General features: G+C 43.1%; 1 protein-coding gene across 2 annotated transcripts in view; it reads left to right on the forward strand.

The window, feature by feature from the left end:
* Window positions 1–3187: 3187 nt before the first annotated feature.
* Window positions 3188–20723, forward strand: part of LOC118373897 (alpha-1,6-mannosylglycoprotein 6-beta-N-acetylglucosaminyltransferase B-like) — an 89201-nt gene continuing 71665 nt past the window's right edge. Inside the window, exons 1-4 of one of the 2 annotated variants that reach the window (XM_052519038.1) lie at window positions 3188–3410; window positions 3662–3758; window positions 3879–4220; window positions 5934–6046. In XM_052519038.1, the coding sequence (XP_052374998.1) occupies window positions 4153–4220; window positions 5934–6046 (181 nt within the window). In that variant the 5' untranslated portion in view covers window positions 3188–3410; window positions 3662–3758; window positions 3879–4152. The remainder of the gene's footprint in view (window positions 3411–3661; window positions 3759–3878; window positions 4221–5933; window positions 6047–20723) is intronic. The other variant, XM_052519039.1, reaches the window with a different exon arrangement.

The raw sequence follows: 20723 nt of genomic DNA on the forward strand, positions 1-20723 counted from the left end.
AACTAGCCTACCTGGTTAAATAAAGGTGAAATAAATAAAAAAAAATGAATTAAAATGCATTTATTGTATGGCATGTTCAATGCAAACAAAGATGGAAAAACTCTGACATGTTTTGGCTGCATGGCCTTCGTCAGGGAGTACAAAAATATGATAATGCAATGTCCTCTTTTGAACAGCTTTTTCCAATAAACCCTGATTTGAAGAGGGAGTGGTTACAGAATTCATGGGACAACACCTAGTAAGCAATAACATACACATAAAAAAGTGAAGTACTGTAGATATGTTATCAAAATGCAAATCACAGTTAGAAGCATCAGAACCTCTAGAAAAGTAGTTCTAACCTTGAGGGCAAAGTGGTAAGAATAGGAGGATGGCACTAGATCACTAGATCACAGCAGACATGGACCACCGCAGTCTAAACATAGCCGAGGGAAATAGAGCAATATGTCCACTAGATGACAGCAAAGGGACCTCCTACGACCCTACAGGAAAGGTGAGAAATCCATATCTTCATTTAAACCAGGATACTTAATGGCCTGTAGTTGTAAATCCATATCTTCATTTAAACCAGGGTACTTAATGGCCTGAAGTTGTAAATCCATATCTTCATTTAAACCAGGGTACCTAATGGCCTGTAGTTGTAAATCCATATCTTCATTTAAACCAGGGTACCTAATGGCCTGTAGTTGTAAATCCATATCTTCATTTAAACCAGGGTACTTAATGGCCTGAAGTTTGTAAATCCATATCTTCATTTAAACCAGGGTACTTAGTGGCCTGTAGTTTGTAAATCCATATCTTCATTTAAACCAGGGTATTTAGTGCCTGTAGTTTGTAAATCCATATCTTCATTTAAACCAGGGTACTTAGTGGCCTGTAGTTTGTAAATCCAGATGTTCATTTAAACCAGGGTATTTAGTGCCCTGTAGTTTGTAAATCCATATCTTCATTTAAACCAGGGTACCTAATGGCCTGTAGTTGTAAATCCATATCTTCATTTAAACCAGGGTACCTAATGGCCTGTAGTTGTAAATCCATATCTTCATTTAAACCAGGGTACCTAATGGCCTGTAGTTGTAAATCCATATCTTCATTTAAACCAGGATACCTAATGGCCTGTAGTTGTAAATCCATATCTTCATTTAAACCAGGGTACCTAATGGCCTGTAGTTGTAAATCCATATCTTCATTTAAACCAGGGTACCTAATGGCCTGTAGTTGTAAATCAATATCTTCATTTAAACCAGGGTACCTAATGGCCTGTAGTTGTAAATCCAAAAAGACTTTCCCTTTGGTTTAGCTGTTTAAGACGGTTCCATTTTCTAATTGAGGCCGGAACATGATCAATACCCGTAGCTTGTAGGGACCGCAGGGTTGCCATGGTGTAAGGACTTGTAGTGCCTTGCCATGGGGTAATCGTCGTTGCCTACCCGTATGGCACACTTGTGTTTGTCATTTAGGGTGGGACATCTCTTAAAGCTTCTGACTGGTGGCTCTGGGAAGACTTTGCATAGTAGCGTATCACTTTGAATGATTCCGCAATTATTTTTTATGTTTCTTTTAATGTTCTCTGCTTCAGTGCTATATTTTGTACCAAAGTACACTCTCTGGTGCATCACGAGGTGCTCCCCTTTGCAACAAGTTCTCTCTATCAAGTCGTCTGGCCATTATACCTGGATCTTTCAGGACCTGAGCGCTGTAACCCTGGTTCAAGAAGCGATTCTCCAATTCAGCTGTAGTCTTTTTCCTGATTCTGCGGACTCTTTGGAATTGGCCATATGGAATGTTCTCTTTTAGCCTTCTGGGGTGAAAGCTGTCTGCCCTCAGAATGGTATTCCCATCGGTAGGCTTCCTTAAGATTGATGTGTGCAAACAAACTTTACACAATGTACCTTAGCAGCTTCTGTCAATGAAAACCTACTATTGTGTACCATAGCAGCTTCTGTCTATGAAAACCTATTATTGTGTACCATAGCAGCTTCTGTCTATGAAAACCTATTATTGTGTACCTTAGCAGCCTCTGTCTATCAAAACCTATTATTGTGTACCTTAGCAGCCTCTGTCTATCAAAACCTATTATTGTGTACCTTAGCAGCTTCTGTCTATGAAAACCTATTAGTGTGTACCTTAGCAGCTTCTGTCTATGAAAACCTATTATTGTGTACCTTAGCAGCTTCTATCTACCAAAACCTACTATTGTGTACCTTAGCAGCTTCTGTCTATGAAAACCTATTATTGTGTACCTTCGCAGCTTCTGTCTATGAAAACCTATTATTGTGTACCTTCGCAGCTTCTGTCTATGAAAACCTATTATTGTGTACCATAGCAGCTTCTGTCTATGAAAACCTACTATTGTGTACCTTCGCAGCGCCTCCCTTCCTCCTTTTTTCACAAAATAATGTGAAGGGTTGAACTTGTCATCTTAAATGAATGTGAGCTGACTGTCAATGCCTTTGAAGCCAGAGCTTGGGTATAATGCCATTCTCCACACCATGACCGTACCAGGCCTGCCAGAGAGCCCTGTCGTGTCAGTCTGATTCAGGGCTCATAGGACTGCATGAAAATGGTTTCCATAGCAGCAGGGATGTAGATTGCTCTCTGTCATAGTAGGGATGGCCCTGGGTGACCTCAAGAATGGCTGCCTCCTCTCTGTCTTTCTGTCTCTTCTCTGTGATTTATTGCCTTAACCCAATGACATACTCCTCTCTCTCTCCTCTCTGACTAGTCCTGCAGGTGCAGGAGCACAAGTGGTCAGGCTGGTCACAGACATGTTGATTTTCATGGGTGTCTGAATGAAATCTAGGGATTGTGACAATCGGTTTCATTTATCTCTCCTCCAGTTTTCAGGTCTCATATCATTAGTTATCATATTTTATATAAAACAATTTCACTAGGTTACAAAAAGCCAGAGGGAGGATAGAGGATACATTGTGGAAAGGTGAGATTGTTCAACTTTGTAACTTCTGCCCATAGTTACCTAGCAAATATATTAGAATAGTAGAGTAGATTCTTAGCAATTGGATTCATAGAATGGGCCAAAGCAGCCCAGTCTAACACGTGCAAACTCGTCAGGTCCTAGTCCTACCAGTCACACTGCAGCTGTCACAAGAGACTTGGTTTGAGTGTCCTCCCATTCAGACCATTGAGTGCTGCTGTTGATAAACTCAGCAAAAAAAGGAAATGTCCTCTCACTGTCAACTGCGTTTATTACAATGATGTGAAGTTATTATTACAATCTGTTTAGTTATTTGAATTTTTACGAATGATCGTTGAAAGACAGGCTCCTGAAAAAGGGACGATTCTTTTTTTGCTGAGTTTATGTCTGCTCAGCTGCTGACGGCAAAGGAAACTGGCCATGGGACTGAAAGTAAAAAAGTAGGCCAAGGCGTCAACGGATGTGAAAAAATCTGGTAAGAAAGGTTAAAGTAATTTACACGGTCCAAATACTAAACATGTATTTTTTTTATTGAATAGCTTGTGTGTTTTTAAATGAAAACTGTAGGAACTAGGCTATCTATGATGTTGGCTTTCTATTCTTGAGACTAATTCACTGCTATTTTGATTTAGGCTTCTGTGCAGAGCTGACTGGGACATTTTTATGAAAACAGGAGTCATTTGTCCTGCAATACTGAAACTTTTGATTGTATGTATCACTCGTTAGATGGCGCTGCACTGAAGACAGATCTAGGCTACTTGCACAATCTGGAAATACACAGCCAGAAAGCGAATGGAGCCTAGCACGCGTTGTGTGCTCACTGGTGAGCAATGGACTTTTATGCTCGATAACTCTGCTACCCTTTTCCCAACTTGAAACACATACACGTTTACCATGTTAACAATGAGAGGAGTGAACAATATTACTTGTGTTTTTCCAACAGAACGGCTAGGACTCCGGAGTCGGGGTTAATTTACGGACTAATTTAAACTCAGCGGAAGCAAACTGTTGTATGCAGCTGGGCAAGCGGAGTGTATTCCGTCCGTCCGAACTTTACTAAACCAAGCACGTGCAGTATTGGTTATCTGATTCCGAAGTCGATGTATCGATATTTTTAAAGCTCTATTCATTCATAATTACTATTTATGTTTGCGCTTAGGACACTTTGAAATATACACAATGTTGTGGGCTCTTTGCGTTTTCTCCTTCTCCGGAAAATGAGTGCTGTGAACACAGACTATTCAACTATGGTGAGAAGATGTCTTCTGACGTTCAAACCATTCAGGTAAGCATTTACATGTAGGCTACTGTTCTCGTGGTCTCGATGTACAGGCAGTGTTCTCTCTCTGTGTAGCCTAAGTCTCAAATTGAGTTGAAAAAAAATGAGTTCACATGAAAATGGGAACGTCATGAGTAGACTACAACAAACTCACAGTGGTCAGGTTGCCTTGACAGAAGTACACCTGTTATGTCATAGAGGTGTGAAAATGGATCTGTCATGTCAGAAATATGTTATGACAACCTCATAAAAGCAAGGAGTAGGCTAACTGCATAACGGATGAAGGTGCATTGCAGATAGTGCACAACAAGACTGAATATGAACTACATATTTCTACAGTAGTTTGCATGTATTTTCCCCTGTACACCGAATGACATGCATGTACCTATACAGAAGGCCTATACACTTGACACTTGAGTCAATATAGATCAGTGCATTGTTTCAGAGCTCTTGGGTATACATACTATATATGATCACTATGGTAAACCTGAACTCTGCCAGCACTCTAAAGGCAGTTAGACTTGTGCCTAGTGTCTACTGTGAATGAATTCATTGGTGTGTAGAACGTGTTCAGTGGCATGCAAACACACAAAGGTACAGATCAGCTGACAGTAGGTGATATCAACTAGTTTTGTGTATTTCTGAACACACTGGTTTTAGCTTTCATGAGCACAACACTCAGCTCTTCACCGTTAGCCCAAATATTGGACAGTGATGGAGTATGACATCGCTCTTAGGCAGTAAGAATGTAATATTACCTCTGAATACCATGAAGCTCTCTTTTAAAGGGCTACCCTTACAGCACAGGATGAGAAGAAGGAAAGCAATACCATAACCCGTGTTCAATGAGCAGCAGGTGATGTGAGCTGTGGTGTGTAATATGTCAATCTAGCTCTCCATCCAGCAGCTCTCCTCTGGAGGAATGGACCGGAATGGTTTCAAATATTTCAACATTTGCATGAGCATTTCTCAGTGGATCACTTTTTTTCTCATGCAAGGATGTCATCTACAGTTTGAAAGGCATTCTGTTAGGAGCATTCATTTCCACCCACCATTCTGAACATTTGAAAATGTCTACAGTGATTGTGGTTGCAGTCACACATATGCAACTGTAATCCTTAATGTTATACTTTTTCAGTTGACTTTTCATACATTGTGTTGTACACAAGACCCATGTACTGTATGTAATATGCCATTTACCTTTGTCCACAACCAGATCCCCAGCATTGCCGTAGGTAGATTAGTTAAGAATGATGATTGATTGATAATTCATCCATCTCTAGTCTTGACAATTGGATTCTCTGCACTCTGTTAAATGGCAAGAAATGCAGTGATGGGATCAAAATACTAAGTGAAACCTAAGTGGACTCAAAAAAACTAAGTAAAATAATTTGTTTTCATGATGCCGTCAACTCCCATTTGCCGAGCTATACGAGGTGCCCCTGACGACCCCCATGAAAAGAATTGCAACGCATTAGACCAATGGCCATCGAATTCAAACTTGTCATCTTTAAGTTTCTTTGTTATTTTGCATCATCTTCTTGTGCCCCATTCCTTTTGTACTGTACAGCTCTTTTGCTTTCATTCTGACAGTTGACCCCCCCCCTCTTCTCTTCTCCCCTGCCTTAACTCCCTCATTTTTCTCTTATTGTTCCCCCTGAGTTCTAACCCTGAGTCTTGCTCTCTGTCTCCTGGTTGCCCTGGTCCCTGTCCCTGCAGGATCTTTGTGGCGGGGATCGGCTTCTTCAGCCTGTGCTTCCTAATGACCTCCCTGGGGGGGCAGTTCTCGGCCAAGCGACCCGGAGACACTCCCTTCACCATGCGGGCCGAAGGTAAGCTCCAGAATACAGACATTACAGCGTCTCTCTCTCTGTAAAGCCTGGCAGCCTCTGACTACATACGTTCTCTGCACACAATAAAACGGAAGAACACGCTCAGTGCAGCAGAAGCCCTTGATTTCAGGCAGCCGGCTGACAGACCTCATCAGTCTGCTGCTCACCAGGTGGGGGTTAGGGGGCTTGGGTCTTGTTACCCTCCCCTCACCTCCCTGTAGTCTTGCTAAGATGTCACCCACCTCAAGGTCTTTAGAATTCACCCTGGTCAGTGTTCCGTGCTCTGGGAAAGCAGGCTCTTAAATTTCTGAGCACGTTATCTGTGTTTGTTCTATGTGCCCCTGCATTTATATCACAGTGCACAGATCATTTAGAAGAGTCAATGTTAGCTTGGGCGCAGTTGCCTCAGCTGTATTACAGCCTGACACTGACACTGTCTCATCCTCATTGGGCAATGTGGGCATTATCAGGTGGACACAACCACCCAACAGAACAATAGAAAGTCGAGAGAACTCAGAATTATTCCTGTGCCTTGTTGTTTTACAGATGATTTGCTTTATGGTTTGTTCAGCAGTGATGCTTGTAGACTAAAATGCTGCTGCAGTGCAGTGATAATACACAGTACAGTAGGAATCTCTAGTGACTGTTTGTTTGTCTGTGTGAAAGCCTGATCTAAAGCAGAATCCCTCTCTGTCCTCCAAACTGTGGTTAAAATCCATAAGTGATGGATAATCTTCATACAATGTAATCCTCCGTGCTGCACGCCAACTCCAGCAGACATAGGGAGAGGGATGTGGGCAGGCAGAGGAAGGCTGGAACGCTGCCTGATAAATTAACCACTCACAGGCTGCAGTCTAGGGAAGGCATTTGGCCCTCAGCTCATTAAACACTGCCTGTTACCCAACCAGGGAAAGCCAGGCTAAGTAAACCCTGAGCCTGTGTGTGTGTAATGAATGGGGAGGATGGAGGTCAGTGTTCATTGGAGCAGCACCAGGATAGTAGACACCAAGTCAGCTACTTCTGGCCCCAGGAGTGACACAGAGAGCCTGTTGACTGCGATCTGCTTTAGTGATGAGGGTCTTTTAGTGCACCCGCGCACACACACAATTTGTGTTTTGCAAGCGGGAGGAAAAAGGCTAGGGGCCAAGTAAATGTGGGATCGTTTTATGTATTAGACCAACTGAGCATAGAAATATATCCCAGATTGACTGTGATGGTAATAAGCCTTTTAGTAGAGCTCATGAATGGACCCATAGTTGATAAAGGAGTTTAGATCTACAGTGTCACGGCTTTCTTCCTGGGAAGGAGAGGCAGACCAAAACACAGCGTGGTTAGAGTCCGTGTTAATTTAATAAGGTAACTCAAACATGAACAGGATACAAAACAATAAACGTGAAAACCGAAACAGTCCTAACTGGTGCATAAAACACAAAGACCGGAAACAATCACCCACAAAATACCCAAAGAATATGTCTGCCTAAATATGGTTCCCAATCAGAGACAACAATAAACACCTGCCTCTGATTGAGAACCAATCTCGGCAACCATAGACTTACCTAGACACCTAAACTGAACACAACCCCATAAATCTACAAAAAACCCTAGACAAGACAAAACACATAAATCCCCCATATCACACCCTGGCCTCACCAAAATAATAAAGAAAACAAAGATAACTAAAGCCAGGGCGTGACATACAGTCGTGGCCAAAAGTTTTGAGATTGACACAAATATTAATTTTCACAAAGTTTGCCGCTTCAGTGTCTTTAGATATTATTGTCAGATGTTACTATGGAAAACTGAAGTATAATTACAAGCAATTCATAAGTGTCAAAGGCTTTTATTGACAATTACATGAAGTTGATGCAAAGAGTCAATATTTGCAGTGTTGACCCTTCTTTTTCCAAGACCTCTGCAATCCGCCCTGGCATGCTGTCAATTAACTTCTGGGCCACATCCTGACTGATGGCAGCCCATTCTTGCATAATCAATGCTTGGAGTTTGTCAGAATTTGTGGGTTTTTGTTTGTCCACCCGTCTCTTGAGGATTGACCACAAGTTCTCAATGGGATTAAGGTCTGGGGAGTTTCCTGGCCATGGACCGAACATATCTGTATGTTTTGTTACCCAAGCCACTTAGTTATCACTTTTGCCTTATGGCAAGGTGCTCCATCATACTGGAAATGGCATTGTTTGTCACCAAACTGTTCTTGGATGGTTGGGAGAAGTTGCTCTCGGACGATGTTTTGGTACCATTCTTTATTCATGGCTGTGTTCTTAGGCAAAATTGTGAGCCCACTCCCTTGGCTGAGAAGCAACCCCACACATGAATGGTCTCAGGATACTTTACTGTTGGCATGACACAGGACTGATGGTAGTGCTCACATTGTCTTCTCCGGACAAGCTTTTTTCCGGATGCCCCAAACAATCGGAAAGGGAATTCATCAGAGAAAATGACTTTACCCCAGTCCTCAACAGTCCAATCCCTGTACCTTTTGCAGAATATCAGTTTGTCCCTGATGTTTTTCCTGGAGAGAAGTGGCTTTTTTGCTGCCCTTGTTGACACCAGGCTATCCTCAAAGTCTTTTCCTCACTGTGTGTGCAGATGCACTCACACCTGCCTGCTGCCATTCCTGAGCAAGCTCTGTACTGGTGGTGCCCCGATCCCGCAGCTGAATCAACTTTAGGAGATGGTCCTGGCGCTTGCTAGACTTTCTTGGGCGCCCTGAAGCCTTCTTCACAACAATTGAACTGCTCTCCTTGAACTGCTCTCCTTGAAGTTCTTGATGATCCGATAAATGGTTGATTTGCCCATTTTGTGCAAAGCAACGATGACGGCACGTGTTTCCTTGCAGGTAACCATGATTGACAGAGGAAGAACAATGATTCCAAGCACCACCCTCCTTTTGAAGTTTCCAGTCTGTTATTTGAACTCAATCAGCATGACAGAGTGATCTCCAGCCTTGTCCTTGTCAACACTCACACCTGTGTTAATGAGAGAATGACTGACATGATGTCAGCTGGTCCTTTTGTGGCAGGGCTGAAATGCAGTGTAAATGTTTTTAGGGGATTCAGTTCATTTGCATAGCAAAGAGGGACTTTGCAATTAATTGCAATTCATCTGTTCACTCTTCATATCATTCTGGAGTACATGCAAATTGCCATCATACAAACGGAGGCAGCAGACTTTGAAAATTAAAATTTGTGTCATTCTCAAAACTTTTGGCCACGACTGTCTGGCAGGGAGAGGAAATATAGAAATGAGGAAAACCAACAGACTGGTTTCTAACGTAGGGAAGAGAAGGTTGCTTGATGAAAGGCGTTCCCCAGTGAACAGTTCACTCTCCCTCAGCAGTTTGTTTTTATAATGGAACTCACTTACAATGCAACCACAAGATAAAGCCTCAACAAAACTGTGTTAGGACAGTCCACTGTTCTGTTCATTATAGACAATACAGTCATTAGAGGCAGCCTGAGCCTATCATAACATGTTGTCCATAATGTTCTTTCAGAGAAGTCTAAATTAAATTTGAGTAGATATGGTATACTACTATACAATAAATGATGCTGCTGTAGGCTAGTGGGAGGACTACAAATCAATGAATTGTTTGTAGATTCTTCCCAGATCCTGTCTGTATAGTATCCAGCTATGCAAGCTTTGATGCTATTTACATTGGATGATCTGTTTGCTAGGGCTTTATGGGCTTGTTGTGTGGACAGGGAGAGAATTAGCAGGCATACAGGCTCTGTTGTAGGATTCTCCCTGGTTGGATTAGTGACCACACTGGGGATATACACAAAGTTATACAGAATTGATACCCAACAATGAAATAGAAAAGATTCCTAAGGTTTCATACAGACCGTGTTTGAATCTTGCATTTCAGTTACCTCCACTTATTGATATGTCTCAATTCAGACCTGTCTGAGTCAACATCAATACCAATCAATATATTGTAGCCTATTCTCAGTGACTGCTGTTGCTCAATTCTTATTGATAGTACAATATTGTACTATTTACTTCTTCTGTCCCTTTACTTTACCTGGCTACACCCAGTAGGCCACTGAAATAATGTCTGTACAAACGTTTACCCCATTATTGGTGCAGGTTAACATTCTTGGGGTTGAGTCTTGTCCGTGATGCAGAACTGAGTGATATCCACTAGATGTGCCAGCTGCAAAGTCAAAATTAGCTATATTGTAAAAATGAATGAAAACAAAATTTAGGTTAGTATTAGGGTTAGCAGTGTGGTTGGGGTTGTATGACTTTGTGGCTGGGCCAGCTAGTGACCACTGAGCAGAGCTGCCTCCAGCACATGAGTCATCCCAATACATGCTCTCCTGCATTATGCAGGTGGTCTTTCATGGAACGTGAAACTAATGATGTGGTGGGGGACTATTTCCTGGAAAGGACGAAGGCGTAAAAGAGGGAAACGTTAGAGAGGATCAATCTTAAAGGCTGCAGAGGTGTTCCAGGGGCTTCTAATTATGTCTTTGAAGCCCTCCCTCACGGAGACCCCTTTTTCCATAGGGGCTATTAACGTGGCCCTGCCTGGCTGTTGGGTAGATTTCATGAGCTCCAAGATTTTCCCTTGGCAGGCTGATGCTGTTTAAATGGTTGATATACAGTAGTTTGGATGTAAACATTTTGTCTATCCCACCTGTACTGCTGAGAGATGAGAGGCAGAAGTTCCATTGTGCTATACGCACTCAATCAGAGCTAGGTCACAGCACTGTAGCATCCTTTAAGGAACCACCCATTATGAAGCGTCTGTGTGTCTATTCACTCAGTCACTGTAACAGTGTGTTTGTGTACTAGGCCTAAGGTGTTCTCTCAGCAAAATGCCACTGATGGATGTTGGTACACATCTAATTAACAGGAGGAGTCTGGCGCTAATATGGGGCCAGGGAAGTAGACTGGCTCACACACATTAGGCCCGGAGGCCAAGTGAGGGGTAATAACTCATGAACTCTCACCACATATGTTGTTTTCCCCTACATCTTGTAACCCATAGTAGGTCACGTATTGCGTCAGAAAACATAGTGGTTGGGCAGGAGCCACTAAGGTGAGGATGAAACAGAGAGCGCTGTTTTGCAAGATGTACACGAGTGAAAATCTAATTTGACCTCCATTCAATGTCATGGCTATCTTGTCACAATGTGTTCAATGAAATGCTAATAATGCAGTTAAATCCATCAAAGTACAAGGACTTCCACTGCAGCTATGTTAAGTGATGCGTTTATGACAACGATAGACCATGTATTGTGTAGCTCAGCAGTCATCACTACCTAAAGTTAGAGCAATTAACTGAAGTGAAGACATGGCTTTTTACTGTACATGTCTCTAAAAAAAACATAAATTGCCTCAGTGAAAGTAAAATGGCACGCTTGAAACAGAGGGCGGTCTCCTCAGAAGTGGTTTTGAAAAATAGGGAAGAATTGGCCTTTGTTACAGCATGCATGTGTAGTCCCCACAGACATAGAGACACTGCAGGATGTCCAGCAGGCTGTGTAGTCCCCACGGACAGAGAGACACTGCAGGCGGTCCAGCAGGCTGTGTAGTCCCCACGGACAGAGAGACACTGCAGGAGGTCCAGGAGGCTGTGTAGTCCCCACGGACAGAGAGACACTGCAGGAGGTCCAGGAGGCTGTACTGAGGTGAGCTGCTGTGACTAAAGAAGACATGAGCTTCCATCAGGGTGGCCAGACAAAGAGACGGATGCTTTTCTGTTGGATTTTGATAAGCTCACGACAGCCATGTTGTACAGATCTTTCTCACTCTATTTTCCATGATAGGCAGTGACATTTTGCTGAAGGAAAATACCATGTTTCTACGGGTAGGGAGGCTGCACAAATGTTTTTGATACCTAGCAGATCTGATGGCATGCACCAGGTTAAGAAGGCATGGGGTTCTGCAAAGGAGAGAGGAGGGAGAGAGGAGAGAAACCTCAAAGATTCCTCATCTTGAGCAGCTGAAAGGATTTAGTCATCTTGATTCTGTGTTGATTGATCGAACCTTCATCCAGTGAAAACACTGTCACAGTCATTAAGGGATTGTCCTTGTGTTCTCACAAACATTCTTTCTAGAAGAGAAACTAATATGTAAAATAACAGTGCAAACCTTTTTAAAGTTGTATAACTAACTGGAAGTCAATCTGGATAAGAGCGCCTGCTAAATGACTAAAACGTCAAATTTAAATGATTAATTAGTTTTCTGGAGTGTTCAAGTATACAAAGAACACTTTCCTAATATGGAGTTGCATCCCTTTTGCCCTCTGAACAGCCTCAATTTGTTAGGGCATGGACTCTACAAGGTGTTGAAATCATTCCACAGGGATGTTGGCCAATGTTGAATCCAATGCTTCCCAAGTGTCAAGTTGGCTGGATGTCCTTTGGGTGGTGGACCATTCTTGCTACACAGGGGAAACTGTTAAACGTGAAAACCCAGCAGCGTTGCAGTTCTTGACACACTCAAACCAGTGCGCCTGGCACCTACTACCATATCCTGTTCAAAGGCACTTAAATCTTTTGTTTAGCCCATTCACCCTCTGAATGGCAAACATGAATGCCTAATGCTGAACACAGTAGTCAGTATGTATTGTGTGTGTGTGTGTGTGTGTGTGTGTGTGTGTGTGTGAGAACTGGATGTGTGTACATTACATTGAATCAGAAACCTATCAGCGGCCCCTGTGCAGAGTCCCTGACTCAGCGGTTCCCCTCTGTGTTGTTGGTGGGGTCCGATTTCTTATTTACCCTGAAAATACCGGGCCACACGTTCTATCAGAACATAAGAATGGTGGTGGTTGGAGGTCAAATGTGAACTGAATGCTGAATGTAAACATAGTTAGTATCTACATAAAAGCTCCCCATCTAGTTCCACCTTATGTCTGCCATTCACACCAATGAAGAAGACTGGCCTTCAACTTGCTTGTGGTTCTCCTAAAATGTGTTTCGGGTTTGTTTGTGTCTGTGTATATTGTCTGTAGGGAGAGGGAGGGTTAATAGGAGGAAGAGGCAGGTTTTTAATTGAAGCCGTGGAGAAGCATAGACAGTTTCCTCTTTCTGGGCTGTCAGGTGCAATGAGAGAGAGGATAAGTGACAGAGGTTGTCTGCTCTAATAGGTTCTGGTTCTGTCAGCTCCCCCATGGCTGCCGGGTACACTAGAGCAACTCAATCTCAATCAGTCCTCCTGTTAATGAGTATTCGTATGAGGAGTGAGAGCAGCAGGGATAGGGGGAGTGTGAATCTACCAATCTAGCAGGTGAGAGGGGGAGGGGGGAGGGTCTGACACCCCAAGGGTCCTCAACCAGGAAAACAACACACACACACACACACACACACACAGTACTCAAGTTATATGTACCAACATTTCTCAGTTGTACACAATCTTGTATAAAACCGTATGAAAAACTGAAGGCTAATTGTCAATAGGGATATGCATAAATGTAATGTTTTATGCGGAAACCACCAAGAATTCAATACAGTATGGTATGTGCAGGGTCAGGTATGTGTCTGCCTATGCATGTTATAGCCAAGACATTGAATAGATTTTATCAATATTTGTCTCTTTTTTTTTGCTACTGTAGGTAGCATTAGTTGGCTGTACCTATGCTAAAGCTTATATTTTTCATCTTATAGCTTGTTCTCTCCTTTTTAAATAGTGAGCCAACATGCCTTCAGCACTTGTATTTCCCTGACTGATCAAAACTAATTTTCTCATGATCTCTCTTGTCTCTCTGCAGCAGACCAGAGGAGGCTGGTGGGAGGAGCTATAGAAGGACAGGCTCATTGTAAAGACTAGGATGGAATTATTGGAATGGTATCAAACACATAAAACATGGAAACCACATGCTGGACTCTGTTCCATCCCATCCATTACAATGAGCCCGTCCTCCTGAAGCTACTCCCACCAGCCTCCTCTGCAGAATACATATAATGGGCATTATGTTTGGAACATCAAATCGCAATAAAATTGCAAGTATCAAATCACAATTGTGGTGTTTATTTCTTTATTATCAAATGAGGAGAGACAAACTTATCACACAAGTCAGAGTTCTACTTAGTCTTTATTCTTTATTGTGTGGAAACCAGGGTCTTGCCCCCAAAACAAGGCTCACCTCATCATTATCCATACCGGAGAGCCATCTCTCCCTGGTACCTTCCAGTCAGACCAGAGCAATCTCCCTCACATGAATTGAATGTGGCTTGTTATTTATTTATTACTTTTTTTCACCTTTATTTAACCAGGTAGGCTAGTTGAGAACATGTTCTCATTTACAACTAAGACCTGGCCAAGATAAAGCATAGCAATTCGACACACACAACAACACAGATTTACACATGGAATAAACAAAACATAGTCAACAATACAGTAGAACAAAAGAAAACAAAAAGTATATATACAGTGAGTGCAAATGAGGTAAGATAAGGGAGTTAAGGCAATAAATAGGCCATGGTGGCGAAGTAATTGCAATATAGCAATTAAACACTGGAATGGTAGATGTGCAGAAGATGAATGTGCAAGTAGAGACACTGGGGTGCAAAGTAGCAAGATAAATAAATAAATAAATACTGTATGGGGATGAGGTAGGTAGATAGATGGGCTGTTTACAGATGGGCTATGTACAGGTGCAGTGATCTGTGAGCTGCTCTGACAGCTGGTGCTTAAAGCTAGTGAGGGAGATATGAGTCTCCAGCTTCAGAGATTTTTGCAGTTCGTTCCAGTCATTGGCAGCAGAGAACTGGAAGGAAAGACAACCAAAGGAGGAATTGAATTGGCTTTGGAGGTGATCAGTGAGATATACCTGCTGGAGCGCGTGCTACGAATGGGTGCTACTATGGTGACCAGTGAGCTGAGATAAGGCGGGGCTTTACCAATGAGACAACCTGTAGCCAGTGGGATTGGCGACACGTATGAAACGAGGGCCAACCAACGAGAGCATACAGGTTGCAATGGTGGGTAGTATATGGGGCTTTGGTGACAAAACGGATGGCACTGTGATGGACTGCATCCAATTTGTTGAGTAGAGTGTTGGAGGCTATTTTATAGATGACATCACCGAAGTTGAGGATCGGTAGGATGGTCAGTTTAACGACAGTTTGGCAGCATGAGTGAAGAATGCTTTGTTGCGATATAGGAAAACAATTCTAGATTTAATTTTGGATTGGAGATGCTTAATGTGAGTCTGGAAGGAGAGTTTACTGTCGAACCAGACACCTAGATATTTGTAGTTGTCCACGTATTCTAAGTCAGAGCTGTCCAGAGTAGCGATGTTTGACGGGCGAGCAGATGCGGGCAGTGATCGGTTGAATAGCATGCATTTAGTTTGACTTGCGTTTAAGAGTAGTTGGAGGCCACGGAAGGAGAGTTGTATGGCATTGAAGCTCGTCTGGAGGTCAGTTAACACAGTGTCCAAAGAGGGGCCAGAAGTATACAGAATGGTGTCGTCTGCGTAGAGGTGTACCAGAGAATCACCAGCAGCAAGAGCAACATCATTGTTGTATACAGAGAAGAGAGTCTGCCCGAGGGTTGAAACCTGTGGCACCCCCATAGACTGCCAGAGGTCCGGACAACAGGCCCTCCGATTTGACACACTGAACTCTATCAGAGAAGTAGTTGGTAAACCAGGCGAGGCAATCATTTGAGAAACCAAGGTTGTCGAGTCTGCCAATAAGAATGTGGTGAATGACAGAGTCGAAAGCCTTGGGCAGGTCGATGAATATGGCTGCACAGTAATGTCTCTTATCGATGGCGGTTATGATGTCATTTAGGACCTTAAGCGTGGCTGAGGTGCACCCATGACCAGCTCTGAAACCAGATTGCATAGCGGAGAAGGTACGGTGGGATTCGAAATGGCCGGTAATCTGTTTAACTTGGCTTTCGAAGACCTTAGAAAGACAGGGTAGGATAGATATAGGTCTGTAGCAGTTTGGGTCTAGAGTCTCACCCCCTTTGAAGAGGGGGAAGACCGCGGTAGCTTTCTAATCTTTGGGAATCTCAGACGATATGAAAGAGAGGTTGAACAGGCTAGTAATAGGGGTTGCAACAATTTTGGCAGATCATTTTAGAAAGAGAGGGTCCAGATTATCTAGCCCGGCTGATTTGTAGGGGTCCAGATTTTGCAGCTCTTTCAGAACATCAGCTATCTGGATATGGATAAAGGAGAATTGGTGGGGGCTTTGGCGGGTTGTTGTGGAGGGTTCCCCGGGCAGTTGGCCGGGGTAGGGGTAGCCAGGTGGAAAGCATGTCCAGCCGTAGAGAAATGCTTATTGACATTCTCAATTATAGTGGATTTATCGGTGGTGACAGTGTTTCCTAGGCTCGGAGCAGTGGGCAGCTGGGAGGAGGTGCTCTTATTCTCCATGGACTTTAGTGTCCCAGAACGTTTTTGAGTTCGTACTACAGGATGCAAATTTCTGTTTGAAAAAGCTAGCCTTAGCTTTCCCAACTGCCTGTGTATATTTGTTCCTAACTTCCCTGAAAAGTTGCATATCACAGGGGCTCTAACTGACAGTTAGACTTACAGGTTATGTTTTTGTCGTTTGTTTGAATTGTTTACGTGTCCGCTGTGCGGGGGAAATGATAATACAAGCGGAACTACGTAGCTTATACTGTTGTAACGGGGATCCTTATTGTAGCAACACACTTTTGGAGGGAAGGCAATCCTGCGCTGCGTTAGCTAAGTTTTCATGTCATCGGGTGTAGTTCATAAGGTTGAAGAGTGTATGTTAGGATGAAGTGTGAATTCATGCAGCCAATGAGGTATTTTTTCCTTTATTCATGTGTTTAATCTGGACCCGTTATAACGCCGGTTAAACTGTTATGTATGTAAGCATTTCAGAGTTATATCAAGGTAATAAGTCACTCGTAAGATAAGGTTGTAAGAGTGTGCTTAACTGTATTTTTTAATTTACTTTATAGTTCTCACGGAAGGTGATAATTCTGACTAAAACTACAGAATAAAGCCGCCAGTTAAAATCAAGGAACGGTTGTGCTCGTGGTTACTGAAGGGAGCTACAGGGGCTATTTGATGCTAATGCGGAACGCTACAGGATGTTTTTGTGCTGGTCAAGGGCAGACAGGTCTGGAGTGAACCAAGGACTATATCTATTCCTAGTTCTACATTTTTTGAATGGGGCATGCTTATTTAAGATGGTGAGGAAGGCACTTTTAAAGAATAGCCAGGCATCATCTCCTAACGGGATGAGGTCAATGTCATTCCAGGATACCCTGGCCAGGTCAATTAGAAAGGCTCGCAGAAGTGTTTTATGGAGCGTTTGACAGTGATGAGGGGTGGTCGTTTGGTCGCAGACCCATTACGGATGCAGGCAATGAGGCAGTGATCGCTGAGATCTTGATTGAAAACAGCAGAGGTGTATTTAGAGGGAAAGTTGGTTAGGGTGATATCTATGAGGGTGCCCGTGTTTACGGATTTGGAGTTGTACCTGGTAGGTTCATTGATAATTTGTGTGAGATTGAGGGAGGTCTATAGCAAGCGGCAACAGTGAGAGACTTGTTTCTGGTAAGGTGAATTTTTAGAAGTAGAAGCTCGAATTGTTTGGGTACAGACTTGGATAGTAATACAGAACTCTGCAGGCTATCTTTGCAGTAGATTGCAACACCGCCCCCTTTGGCAGTTCTATCTCGGCGGAGAATAGTTAGCGATGGATATTTCAGCATTTTTGGTGGTTTTCATAATCCAGGATTCAGACATGGCTAAGACTTCCGGGTTGGCAGAGTGTGCTAAAGCAGTGAGTAAAATAAACTTAGGGAGTAGGATTCTAATGTTAACATGCATGAAACCAAGGCTTTTACGGTTACAGAAGTCAACAAATGAGAGCACCTGTGGAGTGAGAGTGGAGCTAGGCACTGCAGGACCTGGATTAACCTCTACATCACCAGAGGAACAGAGGAGAAGTAGGATAAGGGTACGGCTATACGAACTGGCCGTCTAGCACGTTCGGAACAGAGCGTAAAAGGAGCAAGTTTCTGGGCACGATAGCATAGATTCAAGGCATAGTGAACAGACAGGTAAGGTAGGATGTGAGTACATTGGAGGTAAACCTAGGCATTGAGTAATGATGGGAGAGATATTTAAACCAGGCGATGTCATCGCATATGTAGGAGGTGGGCCAACATGGTTGGTTAAGGCATATTGAGCAGGGCTAGAGGCTCTACAGTAATTTTTCTTATTTTACCTTTATTTATCTAGGCAAGTCAGTTAAGAACAAATTCTTATTTTCAATGACGGCGTAGGAACAGTGGGTTAACTGCCTTGTTCAGGGGCAGAACAACTGATTTTTATCTTGTCAGCTTGGGGTTTTGAACTTGCAACCTTCCGGTTACTAGTCCAACCACCAGGGTACCCTGCCGTAACCACTAACCAAGACAGTAATGGACGAGGCATATTGATATTAGAGAGAGGCATGCGTAGCCAAGTGAACATATGGGTCCAGTGAGTGGTTGGGCTGACTGGGAACACGGCGATTCAGACAGTTTACAGGCCGATGCTAACAGTTAAACAAGCTAGCAGTTAGCAGACCGGGTTAGCAAGCAAGCAGTTAGCAGAGGCTAGCAGTTAGCAGGCAAGCTAGCAGTTTGTAGACCAGGGCTAGCAAGTTAACCTTTGGGGGACGTCGCGATGGGGGTATGTTTGTTTTTGTCTCTTTGTGCGGTGACGTTGATAGACCAGTCGTGGAGTTAGTATGGTTCCAAGTAGCTCTAGGTAGCTAGCAGGTTAGCAGAATGGGCCTTCAGCAGGCGTCACGCCTGAGGGGCCTGTAGGAATCCTCGGGCAGATTATGTCGGTTTTCCAGTCGTAGAGGATCAGTTGAGTTCAGTGCCCCGTACCGGCAGTAGAAGGGGTCCGGATATTGTAGCCCAGGAGTGGGCTTCGGTGGTAGCACAGGAGCCCTGGCCGGGCTAGCTTCAGGCTAATTGTTGCTTGCTCCGGGATGGAAATGCTAGCCAGGAGTGGTCACCCGGGATTGCAGTTAGCTAGTTGCGAAGATCCAGATGAAAATATTCAGAGTTTGCGGTAGGAATCCTGGGATATGGAGAGATATAGGTCCGTTATGCTCTGCTTTGAGTCACGTTGTTCGAACTGGCGAGAGCTTTCCGAGCTAAAGGTTAGCTGATGACCGCTAGCAATGGTTTCCTAACTGATACCTTGTAGGTATTTAGCTGGCTAGCTTCTGTTGAATTCCAGATCCGAAGTAAATAGAAAGATTTTGGTTAGGTTTATCACCTAAGGCATCATAAATCTACTGTCAGCACTAAGCCCCAGAGGCCCACTCTCAGTTCACAAACACAATAGAGTTCTAAGAACTATATTCTGTTGCATAAAACAACCATTTGATGCAATAACAGTATTATAACATAATCTTGTAATTTTGCTCTCACAGTACATATACTGTAGAATCGTGATAATTACAATACATGTCTTATTGGCACCTAAGTATGGTGATAATATCATACCATGAAGTCCCTGGCAGTTCCCAACCCTAAACTAGCACTTTCTTTTTCTCATCCTACTCTCTCTCTCCTCAGCAGCAGTCCTTTTTCCTCTACCCCCCCCACCTCCCTCCCACCTCACCTGGCATCTCATCTCACACACACACACACACACACACACCAGAAATACACACAGACACACACACACACTTAGCCATCTAGTACACATACTTTGCAGGTATTGATTTCGTCTCACGATTAAGTCATGAATTTACTTAATCAGTCCAAACATATACCCGCGGTTTAAATAACAAATGAGTGTTTTTCACAAGGCTAATAAAACCATCATCTGGATGTTGGAGCGAGTGTGTCTGCAGGATTAGCGCAGTGTGATGAGACACAATACAGAGCCATCCCTCTGTGATGCTGCTGGAGTGTCAGCCCAAGTCCACACCCACCACAGGAGGCTGAGGAAAGGATGCCCACAGACAGCCACAGTAGCAAAGGCAACACAGAGGTTGACATTAGCCAAAACATGGCTTGACAAACACAAGCATTAAACTGTATCATGTTTGTGTGTCTGAAGCCTTACTGGATTACAGCGTACTGTATGCACACACAGGGCATGGATGATGCTTTACTGTTGTCTATTTCACAATGGTGGCCGTGTTTTTCTATCTTTTGCCAATTTTCCATTGATGAGCATTACTGCCCAAAAACTAGGAGGATGACTGCTCATGATTGTTATGTTAGCTCGCAATGACGCATAGCATGTCTCATGCTCTTGTAGTTTCCTGCAGTCAAATGACCAAATCGCCCTCTAGTGGCCTCACAAGTGGAATGTTATTAATATTTGTCATAATTCCATAATTAATAAACATTATTTAAAAGAAATGTTGCTATATTTCAGTCTTCTGTATATAAAGTGTAATATTGGGATGTAAACTCAAAATGTTATACATTTCAACTCTACATCTGACATGGTACATACAGGTGCCTTCTTTTTTTTAAGCCCATAACAATCTGTGTGAGGTGTATACTTTTGTTTCAAAGTATATTTGTTTAAGACTACCAAGAAACACTCTTGTGTGACCCTGATTTAGCCCACTGCAGTAAAAGGTTAATATTATTTTCAGAAAGAAGAAGTACACAGGCTCTTACAATGCTTCGCAGAGAGGGACATGTTATTTTATGAAAAGGTCTGGATGAAACGCAAAATAATAACTTA

The sequence above is a fragment of the Oncorhynchus keta genome, chromosome 5 (genome assembly GCF_023373465.1).
Source record: "Oncorhynchus keta strain PuntledgeMale-10-30-2019 chromosome 5, Oket_V2, whole genome shotgun sequence".
Classification (NCBI taxonomy): Eukaryota; Metazoa; Chordata; class Actinopteri; order Salmoniformes; family Salmonidae; genus Oncorhynchus; species Oncorhynchus keta.